At 46.1% G+C, this 26,636-nt stretch overlaps 1 protein-coding gene across 1 annotated transcript in view; it reads left to right on the top strand.

The window, feature by feature from the left end:
• Positions 1-1,320: 1,320 nt before the first annotated feature.
• The window catches only part of GLDC (glycine decarboxylase), a 69,401-nt gene continuing 44,085 nt past the window's right edge, over positions 1,321-26,636 (top strand). The window contains exons 1-4 of the mRNA XM_075931612.2: positions 1,321-1,588; positions 1,723-1,801; positions 13,588-13,723; positions 26,226-26,390. Coding sequence (XP_075787727.2) covers positions 1,361-1,588; positions 1,723-1,801; positions 13,588-13,723; positions 26,226-26,390 — 608 coding nt within the window. The 5' untranslated portion in view covers positions 1,321-1,360. The remainder of the gene's footprint in view (positions 1,589-1,722; positions 1,802-13,587; positions 13,724-26,225; positions 26,391-26,636) is intronic.

Below are 26,636 nucleotides of genomic sequence, written 5' to 3' on the forward strand. Positions count from 1 at the left end.
TGTGCAATTATTTCATCAAGCTATTCCTGATATTCACCCCCTCCTCCAAATGGATCTCCTCTGACAGAAAGCCCCCAAAACTAAGTGGGTCCATTTCCCCCTAGTGACTCGTTCCCTGCAATTGCAGCCCTGGCTCTTAGGAAGCCCCAAAGACACATGATAATCCAGATCATACTCCAGGGCTATGTCTACACTGGCAGGTTCTGTTCTTGTGCAAGAACCCGCAGAGCGTCCACACAGACCACCCGCTCTTGCGCAAGAAAAATGGCATCGGAAGACAGGCCTTCTTGTGCAAGAGCTGCGCTCTTTTCTAACAGGTGTAAGCTCTTGCACAAGACAGCATCCACATTGCCATGGATGCTCTTGCAAAAGCTCATGGCAGTGTGGACGCTCTCTTGTGGAAGAACATTTGCACAAGAACTTTTGCACAAAACAGTTCTTGCGCTAGAGGCCTGCAGTGTATACGCAGCCTTGATGTGTTATGTTTGCCAGTGGTTTGGTGCTTTGTTGTTCCAATACTGTTTCTGAAATAGACCTGAAAATTCTGAGTTGCTTGAGGAGAGGTATAGGGGTGGAAGCAGGGAAATGGAGGCTGGGATAGGGAGATCTGTAAGTGAAGGATGAGGAGCAGTGGGAACATGAGGAGAAAAGGAGCTGAAGGGTGAGAGCTTAAAAGCAGAGGACTGGTGAATGTGGGGCAGTGGAAGGGGAGATGAAGGGACTGGAAGACAAAATAGAAAGCTAGAAAGAGTCCAATAAGAGCCTGAGGAGCTAGAAGGGAAAAGTTGGGAGATGAGGACCATATGTGCAGGGTAAGTGGAGATACAGGGGACAAGGGCTGATTGTAATGGAATATGAGAGGGTGGAAGAGGGCTGAGGATGGAGAGGGCTGACCACCTGGGGGGATCCGGGGATGGGGAGGAAGATGACAGAGGTCTGGGGTGGGCAGCATGGGGCCTGGGGTGGGGAGGAGTAAGATGGATGGGACAGGGGGAGCATGGGGTCCAGGAGTGAGAAGGTCAGGGAAAGGGATGAGGTGGGGGATGGCTGAGGGGGTCAGGGGAAGGGAAGAGGGGATGGGGAAAGGGGGTCTGGGAGTGGCTGGCAGGACGGGGAGGGGCTGGCAGAGGAGGGGGAGAGCAGGGCAGGGGAGGGGCACAGTGGGTGTGAGGCGAGGGGGGTGGGCAGGAAGGGGGAGGGGCACGAGCGCTGAGGGGCGGCAGGTGGCCCCGTCGGGCCGGGCTGGGCGGGGCGCGGCCGCGGCCCCTCCCCGCGGGCTGCCATTGGCCGGGGCTCCAGGCGGGGCGCGGCGCCTCCCCAGCCGGCGGGCGGCAGGTGCGGCGGCGGCGGTGGCGGCACGATGCAGACCTGCGCCCGCTGGGGCCGGGCTCCCGCGCTGCTCCTGCGCCCCGGGGGCGGCCTGGCCGGCAGGTGGGGGCGGCGCGGCGCGGGGCAGCAGGGCGCGGCGGGGGGCAGCGCCTCGCGCGCCATCGAGCGGCTGCTGCCGCCGCACGACGAGTTCTCCGAGCGGCACATCGGGCCCGGCGACAAAGAGGCGCGCGAGATGCTGCGCGCCGTGGGGCTGGCGGTAAGTGCCCTGCCCCGCCCGCCCGCCTCCCTCGCGCCGGGGCTCGCCCAACGGTCCCGCTCGGGGATGAAGTTGGTGCGCACGGCGGGGCGGGCGAGGCGCCGGGGCTCACTGCCTGCCTGCCCTGTTTTCAGAGCCTCGACGAGCTGATTGCGAACACCGTCCCTGCCGGCATCCGCCTGACGAGGCCCCTGAGGATGGATGACCATGTTTGTAAGTGGCCCTTCCAGCCCCGCTGTACAATCTTCACCCTCTCCCTCCTCCGCGCCTTTCTCGTCCCTCCTGCCTGTGGTCTAATTCATCCGCATTAAAATTACTCCGCGCAGGAGCTGCAGTTGTGCTTTTCTTTATCCCGGTCATTAGTCTAACGATTCAACTTACATAAAAACTGTAACAATAAACGGGTCCCCCCCCCCCAACCAGTTGAAGTGGAAATGCAACAGGATTTAGCACAAAGAAGTAAGCCCAATCCCCCCCCCCCCCCCCCCCAAAATAAGAATCCAACTAAACTTAAATATCAGTAAAATGCAGGACAATGTAGCACTTTAAATATCAGTAGTTATTTTATCTGTGGTACAGAAGTTTCCTAGTCTTGTTTTATATTTTATTTAAAGATGCAAACGCTAAGCAATATGCCTTCAAAAGTGTTACTCCGGATTGGGAATGTTAACAAATGTTTATTTCTGTAAATGTGCAACTGCAGAATTTTTAGTAGTAACATGTTTACATGCAGGAGGGGCAGGAGGAACCCAGTGCTCGGGAGGAGCCAACTTCTAAAAGCACTTGCAAGCCAGTTCCCCCCGAGTACCAGCTCCTGCCTGCCCCAGCCTGCCTCCTGCCTGCCCCTGTTGATCTGCAGACTGTGATGTTGTACTTAGTTGTAGCCCTGTGTTGCCTAAGTATTCACCGTTCTCACATTTGAAACCAACAAGTAAACTTTTTTTATGGCAGGACGGGATTACCTCTAGATCTGTTCTGAGTTAACTGAATTGCAGTAAATCTTGGCATGCCCCAAAGGCACTATGATATGGCTTGAAAACTGCCACTCATAATAAATCTGAGTCAGCCTAGGAATTGGCAAACTGCACTTCTAAAATTACCTCCTATCCTGAATAGGGATGTTAAAGCTTATCGTTTACACAATAAACTTGTGCTCATTGGTTAATCCCAACTGTTACATGCATCCCCCCCCTTTTGCTGCTGCTCTGTCAGAGGCAGCAAGGGGTGGGGAGGCAAGAGCCTGTGGGGGTGGGTAACTGGTTTTTAACCAGTGCCTATGGATAGCTGGCTCTTTACATGCACAGGCTCTAGGGTTGCCAGGTGTCCGGTTTTGAACTGGACAGTCCAGTATTTGAACTTTCTGTTTGGGGAAACAAATTGAGAAAATCTAAACGGGACAATATAAATGTCTGGTATTTTCTAAATGAGATGTAATGTAGATTGTGATGTAATGTCAAGTGTCCAGTATTTTTGTTGAAACCATCTGCAGCCCTAAAAGGCTCCTGCCTCTCCCCTTCTCCCAATCCTGCTGACTCTCACAGAGGCAGCAGTGCAGAGGGGCAAGCAAGAGCTACCTGCCACCCCCCCCCCCTCCATGCTGCTGCTCCTGATAGAGAGGCAGCAGCGCGTGGGTGTGGGGAGACAGGAGGGACTGGTACACACGGGAATCCAGCTCCCTGCACATTTTGACTCCTGCAGAGATGCATGCCCCCCATGATGCTGGGGCAGGCAGGAGCTGGTACTCGGGGGGAACTGGCTTTCAAGTGCTTTTAGAAGTTGGCTCCTCAGGAGCACTGGGTTCCTCCTGCCCCTCCTGCATGTAAACATGTTACTACTAAAAATTCTGCAGTTACACATTTACAGAAATAAACATTTGTTAACATTCCCAATCCTGAGTAACACTTTTGAAGGCATATTGCTTAGAGTTTGCATCCCTAAATAAAATATAAAACAAGACTTGGAAACTTCTGTACCATAGATAAAATAACTACTGATATTTAATTTTAGTCGGATTCTTATTTTTTGGGGGGGGATCAATGACACGCATAATTAAACAAAGTGGAATAGAAATTTACTACATCATGAGAAACAAAGGTGACCCTTCTTTTAATCAGGGTTGGGAACCTTTTTTGGGTTGGGGGTTGCTGACCCACAAAATGAGTCAGGGGCCACACAAGTGAGAAGCAAAACAAAAAACAAACCAACCTTCACTGACACAGCTCCTGACTGAGGAAGAGAAAGACAGTCTCCTTACACACCAGAGCCTGGGGGGAGGGGCTGGTTAGTAGACTCTGTGTGCTCCAACTCCACAATGGGGCGGCAGAGGGGTGGAGGGGAAGCTGGAACACCAGCATGTGCTCTCTAGTGCAGGGTGTGGAGCCCTGGGCCTCAGGGCTCATCTCCAGGAAAGCTGGAGGTCACATCTGGGGTCTTAGGTTCCCCACCTCTGCTTTAAATATTGAAAGAAATGTAGCCATGTTAGTCTGGTGTAGCTGAAACAAAATACAGGACTATGTAGCACTTTAAAGACTAACAAGATGGTTTATTAGATGATGAGCTTTCGTGGGCCAGACGCAAGTGCAAGAAGATGGACATCATACCCAAAGAACTGAAAGTGAACAATCCATTAGTGGGTCTGGCCCACGAAAGCGCATCATCTAATAAACCATCTTGTTAGTCTTTAAAGTGCTACATAGTCCTGTATTTTGTTTTAAATATTGAACTCACTTTGGTGAAAACCTGTTTACAATATTTCAACCAAGCAGAAGTTTTTTGTAGTTGAATTATTCACCTGAAAATGGTTATTCAATTTGTATATAGAGGTGGCTTTTAATAGTAGTCAAAATCTCAACTATAATGGTACTAATGGTTACTACTCTTGGAAGCTTTAATTTGACAGGTGCTGTTAGAGTTAATTTAGTGCTCAATTATTTATCATGTACAGCATGTGAATGAATGCCTTGTAGCATATTCAGTAAGTCTTAGCAAATACTGTAATGAAGTTTTTTTTATTACTTTTAAGTCTTTGAGAAGTAGAGACAGTCTTGCGTGTGAGTCGTTTTAAGAAGTGTGTATTAGTGAGGATTTTGTTTCTTTACAGATTTAAAATGATCTGACAGGTTTGAGAATGAAAGTGACAAATGTCTTTTTCCTTTAAATAAAGATAACATTCCAATCGTAGCATATGCTATGTCCCCATTAGGATATTAAATTATCTCTACTACGCATACTAGGGAGTGTGAGGAAGAGTTTAAGATCTACTTTTTTTGAGAGAGAGAGAGAGAGGTGGGGAGAAAGTGAATTGAAAAATAAAATACATCCTTGCATCAAAGAGATTAAAAATCTGTTTCAATTGTGGTGTTTAAATTTGTATTTTATTATTCCTGGCTAGAAGTAGTGTTTTCAGGCTATAGTTTACCTAGTCGTTCTGGCTGCTGCCTGTGTTCTGTGATGTCATCTCAAACGAACCAGATTAAACTGGCCAGAAGCCTTACAGAAGCTGCTGGGCCTAAAGTTTACACTCAAATTGCAATTTGCTGATGAGCAAATACTAAAAGGAAGCAAGAGGAATCAAAATCATATGTCCTATTTGCCAATATGTTAAACACTACCATAAGCTTTGATGATGATACTGCTGTAGTGATTTTCAGGATGCTAGACATCTCTTAAGCTTTAGTGCAATTATTTAGTCATTAAGACTTCTAAAGCATTTTTGGCATCAGTGAGTTTTCCAGGACGATACTTTTATTATAGTCTTAATGCCTTATGTCCTGGGCGAATTCTGCAATTGTTGCATTTGGAGCCATAGTAAAACTGCAGAATTCGCATCAGGACTGAATTTGAGTACTACAGTAATTGTATACTTTCAACATTTTCCCTCTAATTAAACATTTGAGACATCCTTAGTTTTAAGGGATAGAAGTCCACAAGTTCCCCCTCAGCATCTGTCAAATCAAAGATTCCAAAAGTCATTTTCTGAGGTAATTTAGTGCACATTAGTACTACTACCGTTGAGATTCAGGCAACTATTAAGTAACCTCTATATAAAAGTTAAATAGTATTTTCAGGTGAATAATTCAACTAGAAAAAACATCTCCTGGGTTGAAATATTAAACAGGCTTTTACCAAAATGTACTCGAAGATTTACCTGACATTACTTGGGTCCTAAACTCAATTAATGTTTGTCTTTTTTCATTTTAAATCCTTGCTCTTGGGTAGGGCTGGAGCTGAGGGTTCAGTATGCAAGCTACCCTGAGTAGAGAGGACTACCCCAGCCCTCTCTCACTTCAACAGCTTGGGGCCAGGTGAGAAGCACCTCTCCATGGCTGCTGTAGCACCATCAGGCACAGCTGGGCGAGGGCTGCATATCCCCTTGCTGGGGCAGGTCCAGCTTCATATGCCCCCTGCACTCCTCAGCCAGAGAGAGGAATACAGGCAGTCCCCGGGTTACGTACAAGATAGGGACTGTAGGTTTGTTCTTAAGTTGAATCTGTATGTAAGTCGGAACTGGCGTCCAGATTCAGCCGCTGCTGAAACTGACCGCCAGTTCTGACTTATATACAGATTCAACTTAAGAACCCCAAGTCAGCTGCTGCTGAAACTGATCAGCCGCTGATTCCAGGAAGCCCGGGGCAGAGCAACTGTGCCTCGGGCTTCCTGTAGTCAGCGCTGGTCAGTTTCAGCAATGGCTGACTTGGACACCTGGAGCAGAGCACCTGAGCTTTGCCAGAGCAAAGCCTCAGAAGCGGGGGACCCCTCCACGGCTGCGGGTTTGCTCGCTGTGCCCCTGGTCTGCTGGAGACGGTCCCCAGCAGACCAGGGGCACCGCGAGCAAACCCGCCGGGGCTGCGGGTTTGCTCCTGATGCCCCTGGTCTGCTGGAGACGGTCCCCAGCAGACCAGGGGCACCGGGAGCAGCTTTTCTTGGCCCGGAGGTTGAGGTGGCTGACCGCTGCCTGTGAGCTCCAGGGCGAGAGAGCCCCGTTTGTAAGTGCGGATCCGACATAAGTCGGATCCACGTAAGTCGGGGACTGCCTGTACAGCAAACTGAGCACTTCCCCTTGCTCCCCGGTGAAGGGGAACAGCCAGCAATGTCCCAGTAAAAATAAGGGGGTTGGGGGAAAATTTCATCTCTCCCTTCTTTCTCTAAAGGGTGCCTGGGAGTGGGAGGCTTGGGGCTCAGGCAGTTCCAGATGGGGGAAGGAGTGCACCCTAAGTCAGCCCCTTTTACCTGCCTGGTGATTCTGCCTCTTTCTTCTGTCTGCTTCTCATAAACCTGTATAGGAAAAAAAATCACATTCGGGGTTAATCTGATTGTCCTGGCACAACCAAACACTTGCCTTGCTAAGAGGAAGCTGTAGACCAAATTTGGTCATCCTAGTTCTTACCATTTTGTAGGACTGTTGTCCAAACAGGCAAACTCTCTAAAATTATAGTGGATAAAAAGAGCACCTTTGTTTATCATGATGTGCTAAATTTCTATTCCAGTTTTAAAATTATGCATTTCATTGATTCCAATATTGGGACCAATGTTGAAACCAGCTGAAGTACAGTGTGATGCATTTTCCTGTCTAAAATGTGGTCACATACTAATTTGTATAATTAATTTATAATGGGTCTCCTGTGTCCCAGTTACTAGTAAGAGTTAGTGATGTTCTATCAAGAGTGGATTAATTTTTAAATCTAGGCAACTTAAATCATTGATTTTAAATTAGGGAGGAAGCCAGAGGGTGCGCAGCATGGCTCCAGCCTCCCCAGCCCTGGAGGAGGGTGCGCTGCATAGCCTGGCTCAGCCCTGCCTCTCCAGCCCCAGATCACGGGGAGGACAGTCACTGGGGGCAACAGCACTCTACCCCAGCATGTCTACTGCATGCATTCTGGGAGTGGAGTGTGGGTGGGGCTATGCCTGGCCATTTGGGAAGGCAGAGCCTTCCCCCACTTCACATACTGGATGCCTATGCCTACACCCTACATTGCTGCCCCTTTATCAATCAGAGATAGCAGCGTGGAGTGGCAGGCAGGAGCTGTTTCAAAAACCAGCTTGCCACACCAGAGTAGCTCCCACCTGCTACTTCTGATACCGAGGCAGCAATGCAGGATGGCAGCAGCCTCTGTCTGGGGGAGAGAGGGTCCGAGTCCCCCGTGGATAGGGGATAGGGGCTGTTCTGTGGGATGCTGAAGCAGCATCTGTCCATGGGGTGCTTGGACTCCCCACGGAGAGGGGCTGCTACTGTGGAGCAGCCTCTGTCTGTAGTGAGCCCAGGCCAACCATACAGAGGCTGATTTGAGGCAGCCTTCCCTGCTCCATCACCCCACTGCCTACCCAGCAGTGATAGAGCCAGCAGTACAGGTGGGGGCAGTTGGCATTGTGGAGCTTTTAAGCCAGCTCCCCTGACCATCATCTCCTGCCTGCCCCCTTCCCCTGCTGTCTCTGTAGGAGGCAGTAAATGGGGGGTGGGCAGGCAGGCAGATCCACTGAGCCTGCATGCATGGAGAATGGGCTTAAAAGCTGGCTCCCCGCATGTATTGGCTCTTGCCTGTCCCCCTCACTCTCCATGCAGCTGCGCCTCTAACTGATACAGAGGCAGCAAGGGGTATAGTGAGGACAAACATGTGTAGTCAACAGGATTAACCAATTAACTGATAAATCAGGGTTTATCGAGTAGTCCTCTACATATTGATTTCCCTAGACTCGGAAGTAAAATCAGGATGTCTACGAAAAGATGTGGAAAAAATAATGTAAATTGCACCAACTTAAATTGGTTTATAGCTTCTAGAAAGTATCTCAAGTACGTGGGCGCATGTGTTGGTGTGACAGGGTGAGGGAGGAGGGAGAAATTGGAAATGTACATAAGGCAAGGTAGCAGTGGGAGACCTTTCTGTTGAAAAACAGCAACATGTTTGTTTCCTGTAAGAGAAGTTGTGAAATCTAATAAATGTTCATGTTGAACTCCTGGCAGAATCTGTAGTGTTCTCTTGTCATGGTACAGTTATCTCAAACCCGTAGATCAGTGACCTCTGTTCTTGATATTGCTTCTGTCCTTGTACACTGAATTGAGGAACTAAACAAGGTCAGCTGCATATTTTCATCAAGAAAAGATTTCTCCATTAAGATACTTGAAGGATTACTAGACTAAATGCTTAATCTTAGCTCTCTCCACTGAAAATAATCTGTTCTGCCCTAGAAAACTGGCAGCAGGAGGTTGAGTGTGATGGCTGACTTCCATGTGTTGCTTAATCTGTACTCCATTTATCTATTTTTCACAGCTTGATATGATGCTTTGTTATTTCACAACCTGAAGAGGAGAGATCCAAGACCAAAGTTTTTTACAATGTAAAGTAAAAATAATACCATGCAGAACCTTTGTATGCAACAGATGTCACTGATCTTCTTCATACGATCTGTCTTCAGAGAATATGCGGGGGTGCAATTTCTCTTCAGGATCTGTGTATAGTAGGGATGTTAAAATGCATTTATTTGTGTAAACCTGTAACTCCTGCAACTTTTACACACCAGGAGTTTGGGGGCGGCAGGAAGCTGGTGCTCATGGAGAGGCAGCTTTCGGTTTCAGTGTAACTTGCAACTATTCACCTTTCAGTCTAGGACCATGTTCTAGGAATCAGGATTGCAACAGGATGTAAAAGAATTGGAGTCTGAGTCCAGTCAGGGTATAATTCAAAGGAGCAGGATGTCTGAGCTGCTATTTTAATACTGAGGCTGTCCTTAGTTCTGAGACAGAAGGCTAGCAGGGGACAAGTTTGCTTGGAGTGAAGCTTTAACAGCGGCAGGCATAAGATCTCTGCAATCAGGATCCAAGTAGCAAACTGAATGGAAGAAGTTCAATACAGTAGTGAGTTTTGTTAGTAAACCAGACTTCTAGAAGGGGAAGAATTATTAAGTAAGCACCACATTATGAAGTCTGGTTGCTTGGGGAAGAAGGAAAATGAGGCAGTAGCAGCACCACCTGAAGCCAGACAGTTCTTGATATGCCATTAAAAATTTGAAGACCTAACACCATGAAAAATTGAGAGGAGCGGAGAAGCTGAAGATTGACAGCTGGGGAGGGACAATTTGGGATTGTAAAATTAGTGTATTAATGGGTAGTTTCTTTTTTCTTTTTAAGTGTCATAGCTAGAAATGTTGAACTTAGTGTTAGCAGGTTTAAAAATTAGTACCCAAACCCACTGCTTTAGGCTCAGGGCCAATATCCAGGTCTCCACATTCTGCGACTACATTGAACAAATGCTTTGTGCACATAAAACTGCCCTCTTTGCTTTGTGGCAATAGCTGAAGACACTAGTGCATGAAAATTCCAATTAGAGAAATGGGCCCATCCTATTGAAATCTGATCAGTCTTGTCTAAAGTAACTGTGAGAGACACTTCCCAAGCAGAGTCCTTAAGCCATTAATCTCTGGGAACAGTTGCAATGAATATGACTTTATGAATGTACTAGTGGTGGTGGTGGGAGAAGTGAATTATTCATCTGCACCATAAAAAACATTATCGCGATGTAATCTAAGGATGTTAAAAGGCATTTATTTAGTCAAACATGTAACTGCTGAAAATTTCAGTGGTAGACACATACATGGGATGGTGGTGGTTCCTGTGGAGCTGGCTTTTTCCTCCTCCTTCATGCTGCTGCCTCTAATGCATGAAGGGGGGAGGGAGGCTGTATATAACAGTGAAGGTTAACTGATGAGCCCAAGCTAATCAGTTAGCCTGGTATACTTTTACATCCCCAGTGTGATCCAGGAAAGTTGGAATGTCTCTTCTGCCAATGGCCCTGTAAGCTTTCACAAAAGAGGTCCATTCCAAAGCCTACTCTACTATGAAACTGACCTGACTTACTCAGTATTGTCCTATAATTCCTTCTAGAATGAACTGATTCTTTTGTATTGCCACGACAGAATACTGAGAATTGGAGATGTAGTAATATAGTTGATTAACCAATAAGCAAAAGCTTATAGGTTAATGCTATAGACTGCCCCGCATTTCTCACTCCACCCCCACCCCCGCCAGTACACTTTTTAGCAGGCTGGCCAGCAGCCCAGCTTAGTCCTGGTTTGCACTGGGTCCTGGACCTATCCCCGCTGCAGCTCTGTATTTAAAGTGTATTAGGAGCCAGGCGGGCAGGCAGCCTGGCTCAGTTCTGGCTTGTGCTGGGTCTGGGAGCTCAGAACCCTTCCCCCTGGACAGGGGCTGCCTAGAGACTATAGGATAGTCGACTAACCAATAAGGACTCATGAGGTTAATTGACTATTGGATTAACCGATATTTAACATCCCTACTGAGAATAAGGTCAAATGTAATGTTGGCTTAGACACCTGACATCGATCTTCCTGAGTAGGAAGCTGGGCAAGTTTGACATTTCTATTTGACATGTTTCCTGAACCTTAATTGCGAATGATGCGCAGCCTCATCTAGCTGTTGGTTCTGCCAGTTCCAGGTGAGTACAGATCCCTTCCTGGAGTGCCTTTATTCAGGCATACACAACAACCCCAGAAAACATGTGGGGTCTTTAAAAAAACAAAAAACAAACAAACCCCACCCCAACATTCTTCCTTTGTGGTATGGAAAATGATTGCCTAAATTGTTATAGAGTCCAATGATTTAAGTTTTGGTAGAGGCATTTACTGTGTTTTAAATAGCTTACAATACCAATACAGTGTAGAACTAAAGCAAGAAAAAAATATCTTCTAAAATTTTTCTTAACACGAAAGATTTAAAGTTGGGCTAAGGACTAGTCAACTAAGGGATAGTCAGTCAACTAGTCGAATTCCATCCCCTCTGGATAGAGGCAGCAGGGCGGGGGCAGAGAGGTACTTCAGAGCAGCAGCCCTGCACAGCTGAGCCTGGGATCAGCTGTGTGGTGCTGCCACTTTGAAACGCCCAGGCAGTATTTCAAAGGGGCAGCGCTGCATGGAGCCTGGGGTCAGCTGGGGACTTCCCAGCTGATCCCGGGCTCCATGTGGCATTTCTGCCGAACCAGGGATCTGCTTGGGAGTCCTCCGCTGACCCCGAGCTCTGCATGGCATTTCAAAGCAGCCACGCAACATGGAGCCTGGGGTTCCCGAGCTCCATGAGGATGCTTCTGCTTTGAAACGCATAAGAGCCCCTGCTGGCATGCCCATGTGCAGCCTGGAGTCAGCGGGACTTCCTGCTGGCCCCGGCCTGCATACAGAGTTCCGCATTCTTCCTTTGAAACGTACAAGAGCCCCAGCGGGGACTAGGTGAAAACCTCAAAGGGCTTTCTGTAACCCAATCCATTGTAGTTACGTCCCACTTGATATTTAACATCCTTAAGTGGGATGTAACTGTGATGATTGGGTTACAGAAAGCTCTTTGAGGTTTTCACCTAGTGTGCCGATCAAGCCACCGATGTCCACCTTCCTGCTGTCTAGGGCTCCCCCTCTCCTCCCCTCCCCTCTCTTCTCCTCCCCTCCCCCAGGAGCAACTGGGGCTGTGGGAGCTTCTGGGGCCAGGACTGCAGTACTAAAAATAGCACCGTGGCCCTGGCTCCAGCCCCCACAAACTGCATTTCATGTCAAAAGTAAAAAGTTAGGAAGGGGCATGGGGAGAACTAAGGGGAAGGTGAGGAAAGAGGAAGGGGCTTGTGCTGAGAGGAGGGGGCCAAGGCAGGAGAAGAAAGCGGAAGGTACCAAGGAGCAGGGTGGAGAGACAAATGCCAGGGGGCCAAGACAATGAGGAAAAGGATAGGGAGGGGAGGGAAGATGTCAGTTGGGGGTGAGAAGGGAGGGGACTGGTGGATGCTGGGGGGGAAAAAGGGGAGGGACAGTGGGGGCAAGAGGAAGGAAGAAGAGAGGAGAAGTGGGTGCCAGGAGAAGAGGAGTTGAAAGGAGGGGAGGGCATGAGGAAGGCAGGGGAGGAGTAAGTCATGTGTGAGGGCACAGAGGGGCATGAGGAGAACTGGGGCAGAGGGTGGTGAGGGGGTGGGCACCAGGGAGAAGGAGGGAAGGGGGAGATACCAGAAGGGTGCAGGGGTAAGGGAAGGTGCAGGTGCCAGGGGGATAGTGGAGGTGAAGCAGAAGGGCAGACATGTGAAGGGAAGGGACGGGCACCAGAAGGGAGAGGCAGGGCCAGTGGGTAGAGTGAGGTGTTAGGGGAGGAGATGGGGAGGGGTAGCTACAGATAATCAGTGGGGCTAGAGGAGGAGTGGGTGTGAGGGAAGAGAAGAGGGTGAGTGCAGGGGTCAAGGAGGATGGGGAAGCGGGCAGGTCCCCAAAGGTCTGAGGGGAGTGAGAAGGGCAGGGGCCAAAAGGGCAGGGGCCAGAACAGCAGAGGGGGATGTGGGACAGTAGCAAGCACTTAGGGAGCAGATGGGGTGAGGGGAAGATGGGAGACATGGCAGCAGAGGGAAATGGGAGAGGTTGATAAGATATTTATTAATAACTTGGGTGCCACAGTGGCAGACATCTGAACAAACGCACATGAACTCAATGCTGGTGTGCAAGACAAAACTCACTCTGCTCATAGGTGGAAAAATCTTAGAGGGAACACTGCTAATGATCCTCATTAGCACATTTAGAATTAAAATCAGTCACACCTTATATTTCTAACTTCCCATACAAGAATGATACATGCACAGACATAGGATATGTAGTCTGAATCTATAACTTTAAAAGTGTTACACGACCCATTTTGAATAGTCTTGAGTTAGGCATATTCATATGCCAATTTTCATAAAGTATGGGGGTAGTGACAATCTGTATTCAGAGGAACCTATAAGGGAGGAGGAGAATAAATTAATGTTTAATGTTGGTATTATTCAAATCTTTTGCTTCTTGGAATATCGTTATATTTGGTAGACTTACTCTCTTCCTAAGTATTTTACTAGATTAATATCTCACTACCATTTCTTCCCTTATTTCTAAAACTTTTGACAACTGCTCATTTCTACATCAATCAAGCACAACTGTTTAGTCAAAATAACTAACATTTGGTCCGCTATACCTTTTTATAACATTTTCTTTTTAATTAGGTGAAAATGAAATCCTTGAAACACTACACAATATCGCAAGCAAGAACAAAATCTGGAGGTCCTACATCGGCATGGGCTATTACAACTGCTCAGTACCTCAGGCCATTGTGCGGAATTTGTTGGAGAATGCAGGATGGTAATGTACATAATTTCCTGATTAAAATCATAGAAACATGTCATGTATAGGTATAAGTATGATGCACAGACAAATGTATACAACAGTGGGCATGTCTTGACAGACAATGTTCTTGATACAGATGATGTACTCGTCAGATTGAAGCTTGGTTAAGGGAATTGTCAAAATGCTCATCCTACCTTCAGTGGGAGTTGAATCGATTATGTTGCAGTAGAAAGGCATTATATCCTACCCTTTCAAAAATTGAGCATTGTAAGAATTCTCGCTCAGTCCTGAGCCCCTGCCCAGTGCTCAGGCCTGTACTTCCTAACCCAGCGGCCCCTTTAGGACTAGGGGCCTGAGGGTGGGCCAGCAAATAGCTCTCAAAGTCAAAATGGTGGCCCAGGCCCTGGTTCAGAGCAGGGCAGGCAAACTGCTTTCACAGCACAAGTGGCCAGGGGGAGATTGCCACCCAATATAAGGGTGGGGGGGAAGGAAGTGGGCCTTCCCTACTCCACCGCATCCCAGCTCAGGGCCCCGCAGTGGCAGCCTTGGCATCCACTGGGGTTAGCAGGGAATCCGTTCTGAAGTATCCTGATAAACCTTACAGGGTGATCAGGTCCACCTGACCATCCTCCGCTTCCCCTGAGCCATTTCCAGACTCCACCTCAGTTTGTACCTGGCTCCCAGGCAGTGGCGGCTTCACAGGGTTGGTATAGGCCAAATTTAGGCATAGGGAGAAAAGGGTCTCCTCCTCAAGGCGTAGGACTGGTGGCCTGGTCCAGTCATCCGCCTCGGCCAGCTCCTCAGCTTCTTCAGGGTAGGCCTCTGCTCCCTACAACAACTGGCTCCTTACTGAGCTTCTTGGCTCAGCTTTTATACTTCTTGCCCCTCCCCTAGGCCTCTGTGGACTTAAAGGAGTTGGCTCCATCTCAGCCAGCCCAGGCTCAGAGAGGGATTCTTCCTCCTCGGGGTCAGTAAGTGGCCAACCCTGCTCACTACAAGCATCAATATAGTTTGGGAGATCTGGTGCCTAATGCTGAGCATTCGATAAACAGGTGGCATGAAAGAGATTATTCAAAGTGAATATATGGTGCGAGTGGAAAAGTCACATTTATTGTTCGCTTAAGCCAAACTTTGACATGAACAGAAACATTCGTAACTTCACTCTGAGAAAAATGTAAAGCAAGACCCCAGACTAAAATAGATTTATATTCTGCCTCAGATTTGAACTTTATCTTTTGAGGTACAGAGTACTTATTTTTATTCGCTGGCATCTTCATTTCTAGGTGGCTATATCTGAGTACCTTGAGAAGCAGTAATGATTGTCTTACAGGAAAGGAAAATAGCTGCAGAAATCTAGAGCCCCTGTTTCCCTGTTATTTCTCTAACTGTTTTGAATATGTACCCATAACTGGGGTTCTTCTCTTTGTTTGCCAGTTACTGATATAGAGGAACGAATGAAGTTGACCCACTATTGCTAAGAATTTTTAGATGCACTAAATGTCTTACTCAGTTTCTTCTCAGAGCTTATACACAGCAGTGCTCCTATCGGGAAGGCCCAAGAGTATTGTCAGCCAAATTAGAACTTTAGATTTAATATTTTAAAGAATCATTTAGTTACTACTTGAATTCTCTTCATACCATGTGCTTCACTGTAATGACAGTTGTGGCCCTTTACTCTTTTAAAGATCTTCCCAAACCACAAACTTGGACAGAGTATTTAAAACTCTAAATTAAAATATGGAAAAATTTAAGCGAGAATGTGCCCATGTCAGCTGTAACTGTTGCCTCTACCTCCACCCACTCTGATCAAAGATTGAAGAGTATCTAGTATTTTGACTCACATTTTATATGCACCATTGAAATTCCTTATCTTTAGATCAGTGGTTCCCAAAACTTTCAGGATTGCACCCCCTCCTGACTCCTGTCTGTAACTTCTGCTATCCAGGGCTGGGTGCAGGGCCATGGTTTGGGGTGGTAGGAGGGATGTGGCCAGGATAAGGCGCCCGGGGCTGGGAGCAGAGTTGCAGTTGGGAAGGATCTGGGTGTGGAGCAATATGGGTGGAGCTGGGTGTAGGGCTGAGGTGAGAATGGAGCTGGAAGCAGACTATCTCCCCTCTTGGGGGCTGGCCTGGGCCCTACTCTGCCACCTGAACTTTCCTCTGCATCTCTCCCACCTCCCCCCCGCCCCCCTCCCCCGAAGGCTGCACCCTCACCTCATTTTGGGGACCTTTTGCCTAGATTTTCTCTGCTCCTTTCTGCGCAATAGCGAATATTCAACTGAAGTTTTCACCTCTGCCTCTAAATCAACTTGGTCTGATTTGTAGGGTCCCAGGCATCCTGCAGCATTTGCAATCTAAATATTTCAGCACTGAGCTATTGCACTATACAAAAACCAAAAGTGGCTAGAAAGTGAATTCATGGATTAGATTCCAAGGCCAGAAAGGACCATTGTGACTATCTAGTCTGACTGCTTTGTGTATACACACAGGCCATAGAACTTTGCCAAAATAACTTCCACACCAGTGGTTTCCAACTATTTTTAAAGCACAAGATCACTTTCTGAATTCAAGTCAATCTGGGATCTACTTCAAACCCAAATACCCTTGCTCCCACTTCTTTTCCCTCTCCTTCTCTAAGGCCTGGCCCCACTCTGCTCACTTTGAAGATGGGAGTATGAGGATGGAGGGAGGGGGCAAACCCTGATATCTGCTTTCCTATGCTGCTCGCCCCCAGGAGCCTCCTGCTTGCTGTGTAGGGTGAGGAGGCATAAAAGGGGAAGGGCAGCTGAAGTGCTGGCACTTGATAGTCTCCTGGCCAAACCAGTCAGACTCAAAAATCCACCAGTAAATCCTGATTTACTGGTTGGTGACCACTGTTCTACGTGTTACGCCTTCGCAAAACATCCATTTGAGTTATGTTGTCAGTGATGGAGAATCCACCATGATCCTTGATACATTTTCCAATGGCTAATTATTCTCACTGTCAAATTTTTCCCTCCGTCTGAATTTGTCTTCAGCTTCTAGCCATTAGGGTTGCCAGGTGTCTGGTATTCAACCAGACAGTCCGTCTTTTGTGCCTTCTCTCCAGTAAACATAATAAGAAAATGTCCGGTATTTTCTGCTTTTTCCAGCTGGACGCCTGACAGAAGCCTGGCAGGGGGAATGGCTGGGGAGGCGGGGCTGTAATCAGTGCTGGGAGGTTCAGTAGTCAAAATATATCATATCTTTATTCTTCTCCCCAAAAAATTTGTTAGCTTCCCTGGAAGACTGTTTTCTATTTTCCTCTAGGAAAATAAACATCTCTATAGGAATCTCAGAACAAGCTGATTCAATCAGACAATGCTAAACAATTTTGTTTGACAATGAAAGGCTAAACAGATTAATTATATTTATATAAAAATTGTCAGACCAAGGCTATGAGTTTCCTGAATAATGCTTGTTTTTGAAGAGTGTGAAAGCTGTTACATTTTCTACATTCTAAAAAACTGTTTGATCAACCTTCAAAAATTAAACACTTTTTTATTTTGGTCTGAGGCAAGATGAGACTTTAGTCCAAAGGTAGGCTTGGTGTGTGTGGTGGTATAATTTTTTTTTTTTTTTTTTTTTTTTTGAGCAGTCAAAGTTAGCAAGCAGAATCTTAATTCTGTAATCTCCAATTTTTTCTCAATGAGGGAGATTCTGCCAGGCAACTCTTAGAGAAGCTCATTCAATTTTTTGCATGGCGTACACTGTTAATTTATTTCCATTTTGCCATTTACACAGGAATTTTACATGGTTTATAGGTTCCTTGTAAGCTCTGACACTAACTCTTAACATATTGCATAGGAAAGTTATGTGTTTTTTAGGTTTCATTTTATCCGATAGGGCATTCTGTTTTGCATTATTAGCATAGTGAGCTCTTGAGGTCTAGAAATAGAACCAAGTGATCTGCTAGTTTTTCCAAACCCATTTAGTCTTAAGTGTACAGTAACTAATTTATAGTAGCTCATATCTCTGAAATCCAGACAAGACTTTTCCTCGTGAGGCCACTTCAAAATATTGGTGATTTATCAAACATTAGCTAATTAGTAACTAGTGCTTAATCAGTATTATTACTTAAAGTTTCTGGTTGTTCAACACTACCTACCCAAAAACCCTTTTGTATGGTGTAAACTGCACAGCAGAGCAGAATTGTGTAAACTCTGAACATAAATGTGCACATGATTCCTGATGGTCTTCAGAGTATCATTGCATTGAACTGTTACCCTAGAAACAGAGCTAGTTAATTCCTGTGACCTGACTTGAATGTAAACACAACACCAAAGACTTTGGTTTCATAAATAAGTTTATAACAAGTCTAGACTTAATCTTGTGCATCTTTTGTGTTGGTATTTAGAGTAATATTCATTGTCTTTATCACAATCCTGTATTACAGACTGAGTGGTTAGTTTTGTGCACTTTGGAAAGGACAATTTTTGTAGACAAAGAGCAGGCCTGATTGTAAAACGTGTGTATATAGGAGGTTGAGGATTGCTGGAATGTGTACTCGTGAGCAAAACCACATGCAGCTTTAGTGCCCATTAACACTCAACTGAAATTGGGCTCCAAAGTCACTTAAGTACTCTTGAATGCCAATATATTATATTATGTTGAGTGTATTTGCATAATTTGTTTAAAATCACTTAAGTGTTTATTTTTGGGGGATGGGAGCAAAGCTATCATTTCATGTGCTCTGTGTGTTGCTGGCTGCTGTGTTTAGTGCAGTCACACTAGGTTATGGACGTGCAGCAAAAGTAACTGTTCAGTTTATTTGGATTAAGAAGGCACTGTTAATGAGGCCAAAATATGGTTCCACCCAAGTGGAGATAGACTGATAAAACCTTTTGAGGACCAGTGTAATTTTTTTTTTTTTTTCGAAGCATGGATAGGAAAAACCTAGTATGTGACCATGTAATTAAAGACTGTATCATAATGCATACACACAAGTGGCCAGAAGGAAGGTTGCACAGTTAAACTTAAATCGGGCATTTCTAAATATCTGATTGTTTGTCTCTGCAACCTTAAAGTTCTCAACATAAATTGTGTCTATAATACTTTGTTAAATAGACCTGTTGAATATTCTGACACATTCTTCATGGTGCCGTATGCCTTAAGTACACAATATACAGCAGTATTTGTGTATAATGTTTATTGCTACAACTTTAATTTTGTTCAAGATGAACACCTATTGCTAAAAACGAAAGCCAGGTATTTAAAAAACAATTTAAATATGGGGATTAGTGGCTTTATAATATAATAAAGAATAATATTCCATACTTTGTAGCATATGAAAATAATCATGTCAAATCCTGATAGGTATGGGGTGGGGTTCAGGTAACTTTAATATCCTAATTTTAAAAGTATGATGTCCTTTCCCCCCCCCCCCTTAACCTGTGAAGGTTTCAAAATGAATGCTCTGCATCCTGGAAACCTGGGAATCCATACATTGTAGCAATAGATGGTGTATATTTTTAGCTCTGGTTGCACATGATATTGTATTCTCAAATTTCAAGGTCCCTTAAAAGTTAATTTAAACCAGCAGGTTAGAAAACTATTAGCACTAATCCCGTGGTCCCCAATACGGTGCCCGCAGGCGCCATGGCGCCTGCGGGGGCATTTGTCTGCACCCGCCAAGTGCTCAGGGCTGGCCTGGCCCTGGGCACGTGGCGCATGTGTGGTGCCGGAGCTGGCCCCGGGCGCGTGGCGCACGGTGAGCGCCGGCCCCAGGGGCGCCGCGGATTGACCCCCCGCGGCGCATGGGGGGGAAGGGGGGGAAGAGAGCGCCGGGCGCGCGGCGCTTGGGGGAGGGGGGGGAGAGCGCCAGCGCCGGCCCCGGGCGCGCGGCGCTTGGAGGAGGGGGGGGAGAGAGCGCCAGCGCCGGCCCCGGGAATGTGGCTATGGGGGGGGCCCCGGGAATGTGGCTATGGGGGGGGGGCCCGCCCGGCGGGCAAACGGCCACGCCCCCTGGCGCCCAGAAACCCCAAATGGTTGGGGACCACTGCACTAATCCTTAACTGGGAGTAGTAATTCTTGGGCACAATGTGTAGTGATACAGGCTAGAAATAGCTAGACTATAGAAAGTATACTCTTGGACAGTTGTCCTAAGACTTGCTATGTTCTTAGGAATCAGACTTCTCATAAGCCTTCAAGCCTCTTGGGGTCCCTTCCAGTCTAACAACTCTGTGATTCAAGGAAACTCTGAAACATTCTGATTTCCACTACTTCATGAGCTAATTCTTTTGTACAGTAGCCCAATCTTACCAGCATGCTTACCCATTAACCAGAACCTCCTCCTCTCCCCACTCCTAGTTGTTCATCAGTCAGGGGCTGTCAGCTTCACTCTTGGGGAGGAGGCTCCCTGCAGCAAAGCTGCCTCCCCGTGAGCCGGGCCAGCAGGGACTGGTGGCCCTGCTCACAGGGAGGCTTCACTGCGGTATAATAAAGCTTGTTGAAACTTCATACTGCAGAGCCCGCAGTGCACGTAACAGCTAAGATTTTCAGTGGTTACACCATTACCTTTTTTAACCGACTTTTTACATCATTCGCCTGTAGGGGGTGGAGACGTAGCCTAATGCCCTGTGCAACATACAAGTTGCCATGTTTGAGGCACTATATGCAATTCCTTGGCGTAGTGGCTGGTAACCACTGTAGGCTGATGGGAGCTGATTTCAAGCCATTTCTGGCCTCAGGCAGGTAGGCTATCCCCTCCATGGAGTCCAGATGGGCCCTGATGAACTCTTTATCTTTTTTGTTGGGACCGGCATGGACTTTGGGACACTGAGAATGTGGCCCAGCCCATTGCAAGTTGCGTGCACCAGCCATGGAGGTGGAGAGACCGAACAGCAGTACTGTGAACTGATAATGTGAGCTGTTGACTGCAAATCTCAGGCATCTCCTGTGTGCTGGGATGATTATGTGGAAGTACATATCTTTCAGGTGGAGGGTGATGTCAGGCACCTGGATCCAGGGAAGGGATAATGGTGTCCGGGCAGAGCACATGAAACTTGAACTTTATGAATGTGCTGTTGTTTCAAAGGTCCAGAATGGGCCTGAGTCCCACATTTCTTTTGAGGATAAGAAAATATTGGAGTAGAAGCTCCTGCCCCAATCTCCTGAAGAACCTCTCCTATCGCCCATATGTGAGGCACGATTGCACCTCGTGTAGGAGGAGCTGCTTGTGAGAAATGTCCCTGGAGAGGAGAACACAAAACTGGATAGCATGTCTAACCTCTGCTGGATATGATCTGAGGTGATCTGGGCCCAGATCACCTCAGAAGTGGGATAGATGGCTCACAAAGGGAAGGCAAAGGATCCAGGATTAGGGCTGGTGAACCATCGCTGGGTGTACCTTCTGAAGTTGAATGTTAGATCAGGGAGCTGCTTAGAGGACTCCTGGTCCTGGCCAAAGAACTATGTTCCCGCCCTATGCTCCCCACCCTAAAAGAATACAACTGAACACTTGGAAACAAAAATGTAGCAAAAGGATGAAGGCAAAGCTGCTGCACCCAGGTCAGAAAAAGATCAACTCTGGCCTGAGATAAGAACAACTATTTAGGGTAAGAATTGGTATGTAGCAAGTTTCTTATGAGTGTTAGAATTAGCAGGCATCTCTTGCTTTTAACGTAGTAATTTACTTTGCAAGTGGAAAAAAGACAGATCAATCCTACTTTTTATACTTGGGATGGATAGGAGGAGTGCTGGCCAGCACCCCGTGACTAATGGGTTAAACTCAGGTAGCTAGAAGGGGGGTTGGCAGAGAGCCAGAAGAACTAATGTGGTACAGTGCTGAAATTTGATTTGTATAAGATACCTTGCCTGCTTTCTTTGTGTGGAAGTTAAGCCAGGAGTTGAGAGACACACAGAATGATTTAAACCCAGCTGGACTACCAGAAATCCCGGATGATCGGAAAAAGGCAAATGTAATGCCCATCTTTAAAAAAGGGAAGAAGGACGATCCAGGGAACTGTAGGCCAGTCAGTCTTACCTCGGTTCCTGGAAAAATCATGGAAGGGATCCTTAAGGAATCCATTTTAAGGCACTTGGAAGGGAGGAAAGTGATTAGGAATAGTCAGCATGGATTCATAAAGGGCAAGTTGTGCCTGACCAATCTGATTAGCAGCTATGATGAGGTAACTGGCTCTGCGGACATGGGAAAGTCAGTGGATGTGATGTACCTTGACTTTAGCAAGGCTTTTGATATGGTCTCCCACAATATTCATGCCAGCAAGTTAAGGGAATGTGGATTGGATAAATGGATGGTAAGATGGATAGAAAGATGGCTAGAAGGCTGGGCCCAGCGGGTAGTGATCAACAGCTCGATGTCAGGATGGCGGTCGGTTTCTAGCGGAGTGCCCGAAGGATCAATTCTTGGACCGGTTTTGTTCAATATCTTTATTAATGACCTGGATGAGGGGATGGATTGCACCCTCAGCAAATTTGCGGATGACACTAAGCTGGGGGGAGAGGTAGATATGCTTAAGGGCAGAGATAGGGTCCAGAGTGACTTAGACAAATTGGAGGATTGGGCCACAAGAAATCTGATGAGGTTCAACAAGGACAAGTGCAGATGGAAGAATCCCAAGCATTGTTACAGGCTGGGGACCAACCAGTTAAGTAGTAGTTTTGCAGAAAAGGACCTGGGGGTTACAGTGGATGAGAAGCTGGATATGAGTTAGTGTGCCCTTGTAGCCAAGAAGGCCAATAGCATATTAGGTTGCATTAAGAGGAGCATTGCCAGCAGATCCAAAGATGTCATTATTCCCCTTTATTCGGCTCTGGTGAGGCCACGTCTGGAGTACTATGTCCAGGTCTGGGCTCCCCACTACAAAAAGGATGTGGACGCATTGGAGAGGGTCCAGCGGCGGGCAACCAAAATGATTAGGGGGCTGGAGCATATGACCTATGAGGAGAGGCTGAGGGGTTTGGGTCAGTTTAGTCTGCAGAAGCGAAGAGTGCGGGGGGATTTGATAGCAGCCTTCAACTTCCTGAAGGGAGGTTTCAGAGAGGATGGAGAGAGGCTGTTCTCAGTAGTGACAGATGGCAGAACAAGGAGCAATGGTCTCAAGTTGTGGTGGGAGAGGTCCAGGTTGGATATTAGGAAAAACTATTTCGCTAGGAGGGTGGTGAAGCACTGGAATGGGTTACCTAGGGAGGTGGTGGATTCTCCATCCCTAGAGGTTTTCAAGTCTCGGCTTAACAAAGCCTTGGCTGGGTTGATTTATTTGGGATTGGACCTGCCTAGAGCAGAGGGCTGGACTTGATGACCTTCTGAGGTCTCTTCCAGCTCTATGGTTCTATGATAAGGTATGTGTTATACTGCCCATGGAGGGTACAAATATTTTAAATCTATTTTCCCTTTAAATTGGCATATCAAACAGTTCTTTAGAAACTTAAGCACACTGAGTTACATAAAACAGTAAAACAAGTGTATGAATTACAAATTGATGAAATATAAGTAATGGGTCATCAGAATCAAATGGTTACATGGCAAACAAGATTCTTAAGTTAGACGTTATAAGCTACATTAGATTCAAAACAGATTTCTCCCTGAATGCTTTTAAAAGACTTACCAAATTCTTTAGGTCACACTCATATGCCCAGAGTCAAACAGCTGCTTTCTTTGTCTCTTCAGGAGCAGTGAATGTGATGGATGGAGGGAGAGGGTCCCTTGGGATGTATTTACAGTTTCTGTTCTCTTGGAAACATGTTTCCAGCTGAGCATTACTAGACAGACTATATGCACGGAAGTTTCCTGCTGATTCGGCTGTTTGAAGTTTTTGTTTCCTTCCTGAATGAAGGAAAATATATTGCTTGAATGCAAAGGAAGGCAAACATGTGTTTCTTTGTCTAGGTGACTTCTGATTAGGTAGGGCTGTGGGTTTTGGACTGTGTGTTGATATATAGGGAAATCTTATAACTTTATAAGTTGTCCTACAGGTTGAACCTCTCTAGTGTGGCACTCTTGGGCCCTGACTGGTTCCGAACCAGAGAATTTTCTGGACCATGGGAGGTCATCATTGCCTAGCAGTACTTTAATGGGCTGTTAAAGGACATTTTAGGGGTAAATTAGTGCTAAATAACACTGAGAGGTCAGATTGGTGGCTGTAAACAAACTTTATGGGACTGTGGGACACTTGGCCACACCCATGAAAAGTGGACATCTGTCAGGGCTTGAGATGTGGGAGTGCAGGTGTCAGGACACTGGCTTGGGGATATGGGGGTTACGGAGTTAGGATTGGGGTATGAGCAGGGGCTGAGGGAAGGCAGCTGGAGGTGTGGGAAAGTGAAGTACTTAGAGCAGAGTGTGGGAGGCTCAGGGCAGGGGGTTGGGAGGAGTGGGCAAGCTTAGGAGAGGGGATGGGATGCCTTAGAGTGGATTTGAGGGGGCAGCCACCAGCTTCTCCCAAGAGTTGAGGGGAAGCTGTCCAGGCTGCCTGGCAGTTTCTCCTCAGGGCACTTGCTGCCCCTCTGGCTGTGTGTGAGTATAACTGTCCCTGTTATACCACACCTCTCTTGCCATTTGATTCAAAACAATCGCATGTCACGCACATCCCCTTATCTTAGCACAATCAAACCCTGTTGCTTTAAGTTATGAAAAAAGTAAGCTGCATACCAAATTTGGTGGTCCTAGCTGTTACTGTTTAGGAGGAGTTCTTGAACAAATGGACTCGCAGTCTGACGCACATTTCTAAGATGTATATATATAGAAAGATAAATTTGTGAACACCATTGCCACATTTATAACTGGAGAATTCTGGCCAGCAAATCATGATTTTTCAAATGATACCTTAGAAAACAAGCCTTATACAAACATTACTGCAGTAGCGCATTGACTGGGAACAAAGAGGTACATTCCATCATACCGCCCCCTGTACAAAGCTATAGTAAGGTTAGCCAGGGGCTGATCTGAAGGCATCCGGTTAGGTTTCGTATTTTTATACAGAGCTGTGATTGCAGGAACATTATTACTGAACTCCCCCATACAAAACTTTCTGTCTTAGTTTAGCAGACCTATGAAAGGTTGGACTTGTTTTTTGGGCTGGGTGAATTGAATGCGCGTCTCCTGCATGTTTATGTGAGTGCCCTACCCACTTGGCTAAAGATAATAAAAATGGGCATCTTGTCCTTCCTTGGGTGGTGGTGATTGTTGCTTGTGAGAGAGCTTATGCGCTTAATTTTTGGAAAGGGATTCCATGGCTGTGAGTTCTCAGCAGACAGAAGTGCCTCCCAGCAGGCTGTTGTACATTTCAAAGGCTGAGGCACCATAGGTAACTTCTCCTAGGGTGTGTCTAGACTACAGAGTTTTGTCGACAAAAGTGGACTTTTGTCGACAAAACTATACCTGTGTCTACACTACCGCTGAGTTCTGTCGACATAACGTCGACAGAACTCAGCAGTTTTGTCGACGCTGGTAAACCTCATTTTACGAGGCATAACACCTTCTGTCGACAGAGTTTTGTTGACAGAAGGTGTTATTGCATGTAGGGTTGTGTCTAGACTACAGGGTTTTGTCGACAAAGCAAGCTGCTTTGTCGACAGAACTGAATGTAGTCTAGACGCTCTTTGTCGACAGAAGTTTTGTCGACAGTATCAAAACTTCTGTCGACAAAACCCTGTAGTCTAGATGTACCCCTAGTTGCAGCACAATGAAATTGACCTGATATTTGTCAGATTTACTGCTATCTCCATCACTGGAGCTATTTAAGAACAGTTTGGATAGACATCTATCAGTGTTGATCTAGACCATGCTTGGACTGGACTTATTGATCTCTCAAGGTCCCTTCCCCTTCTTCTATGATTCTATCCACCAGAAAAACTTGTTTTAATATCTGGATCACATGGTATGCCACATTTATGAAGTGGGAATCTGTGGGCTTGATTCTGGGAAGTCTTGAGTGTCCTTAACTTCTACCAGGGCTGAGAACATTCACAGTCTTGCAGAACTGAGCCCTCTATCCTCAAAAAGAAAAAAAAAAACTAACAGTTTTTGCACTTGCATACTTGTCTGACTACATAACTTTAAGTATTTTATGCTTAGATTTTTTAAATGTCATAACAGTTTCATTAATACATTAGCTACAAACATCAGATTTCTAAACACAGGTTAAAAGCACAGTGCCAAGATACTGAATTTGTATAAGATCTAGATATTTTATGACCTGACCGACTTTCACTGTCATTAAGTTATGTTGATCCAACTAGATGTGTTCGCCCCTTTGCCTCGGTAATTAGATACTGGTTTTAAGATCATGAAATTAGATGTAACTTTTAACTTCATTTCTGTTCTAAATATGAAAAACAATCTATTTGTCAAGTTAAAAAAATAATGTTGGTGGATGGTGGGATAAATGTTCTCAACTTCCAGGAGTGTATTTTAGCGCTTTTGCACAGCTTTCCCTATTTATAGTCATGTAAAATAGAGGAGGGGGGGAGGGGAAATACTTATGTGTAAAATCACTTGCAAAGAAGTTTTAGGGACCTGATAATGTGTTTATCTACAGGGTTACCCAGTATACCCCCTACCAGGCAGAGATTTCCCAGGGTAGACTGGAGAGCCTGTTAAATTACCAGACTATGGTGTGTGACATTACAGGAATGGATGTGGCCAATGCATCTTTACTGGATGAGGGGACTGCTGCAGCCGAGGCTATGCAACTATGTCACAGGTAACACTCAAATAGGTGGCTAATTTAGAAGGAACTGTGACTTTTTTTTTGCCGTGTTTCCTTTTGTGGGACTGAATGGTTCAGTGGTCTAAAAATGATACTGTATGTTACGGTGAATCAGTCTTCTGGAGTTCCAGTCTAATGTATACAATTAATTTTGTGAAAAATAATACTACTTACATTGTTTATATTTTAGAAAGTATCAGAAGTATCAGAACTCAGAATGTTCTTGGTTTGAAATATATA

Source organism: Pelodiscus sinensis, chromosome 6 (assembly GCF_052426305.1).
Source record: "Pelodiscus sinensis isolate ZL-2025 chromosome 6, ASM5242630v1, whole genome shotgun sequence".
Classification (NCBI taxonomy): domain Eukaryota; kingdom Metazoa; phylum Chordata; order Testudines; family Trionychidae; genus Pelodiscus; species Pelodiscus sinensis.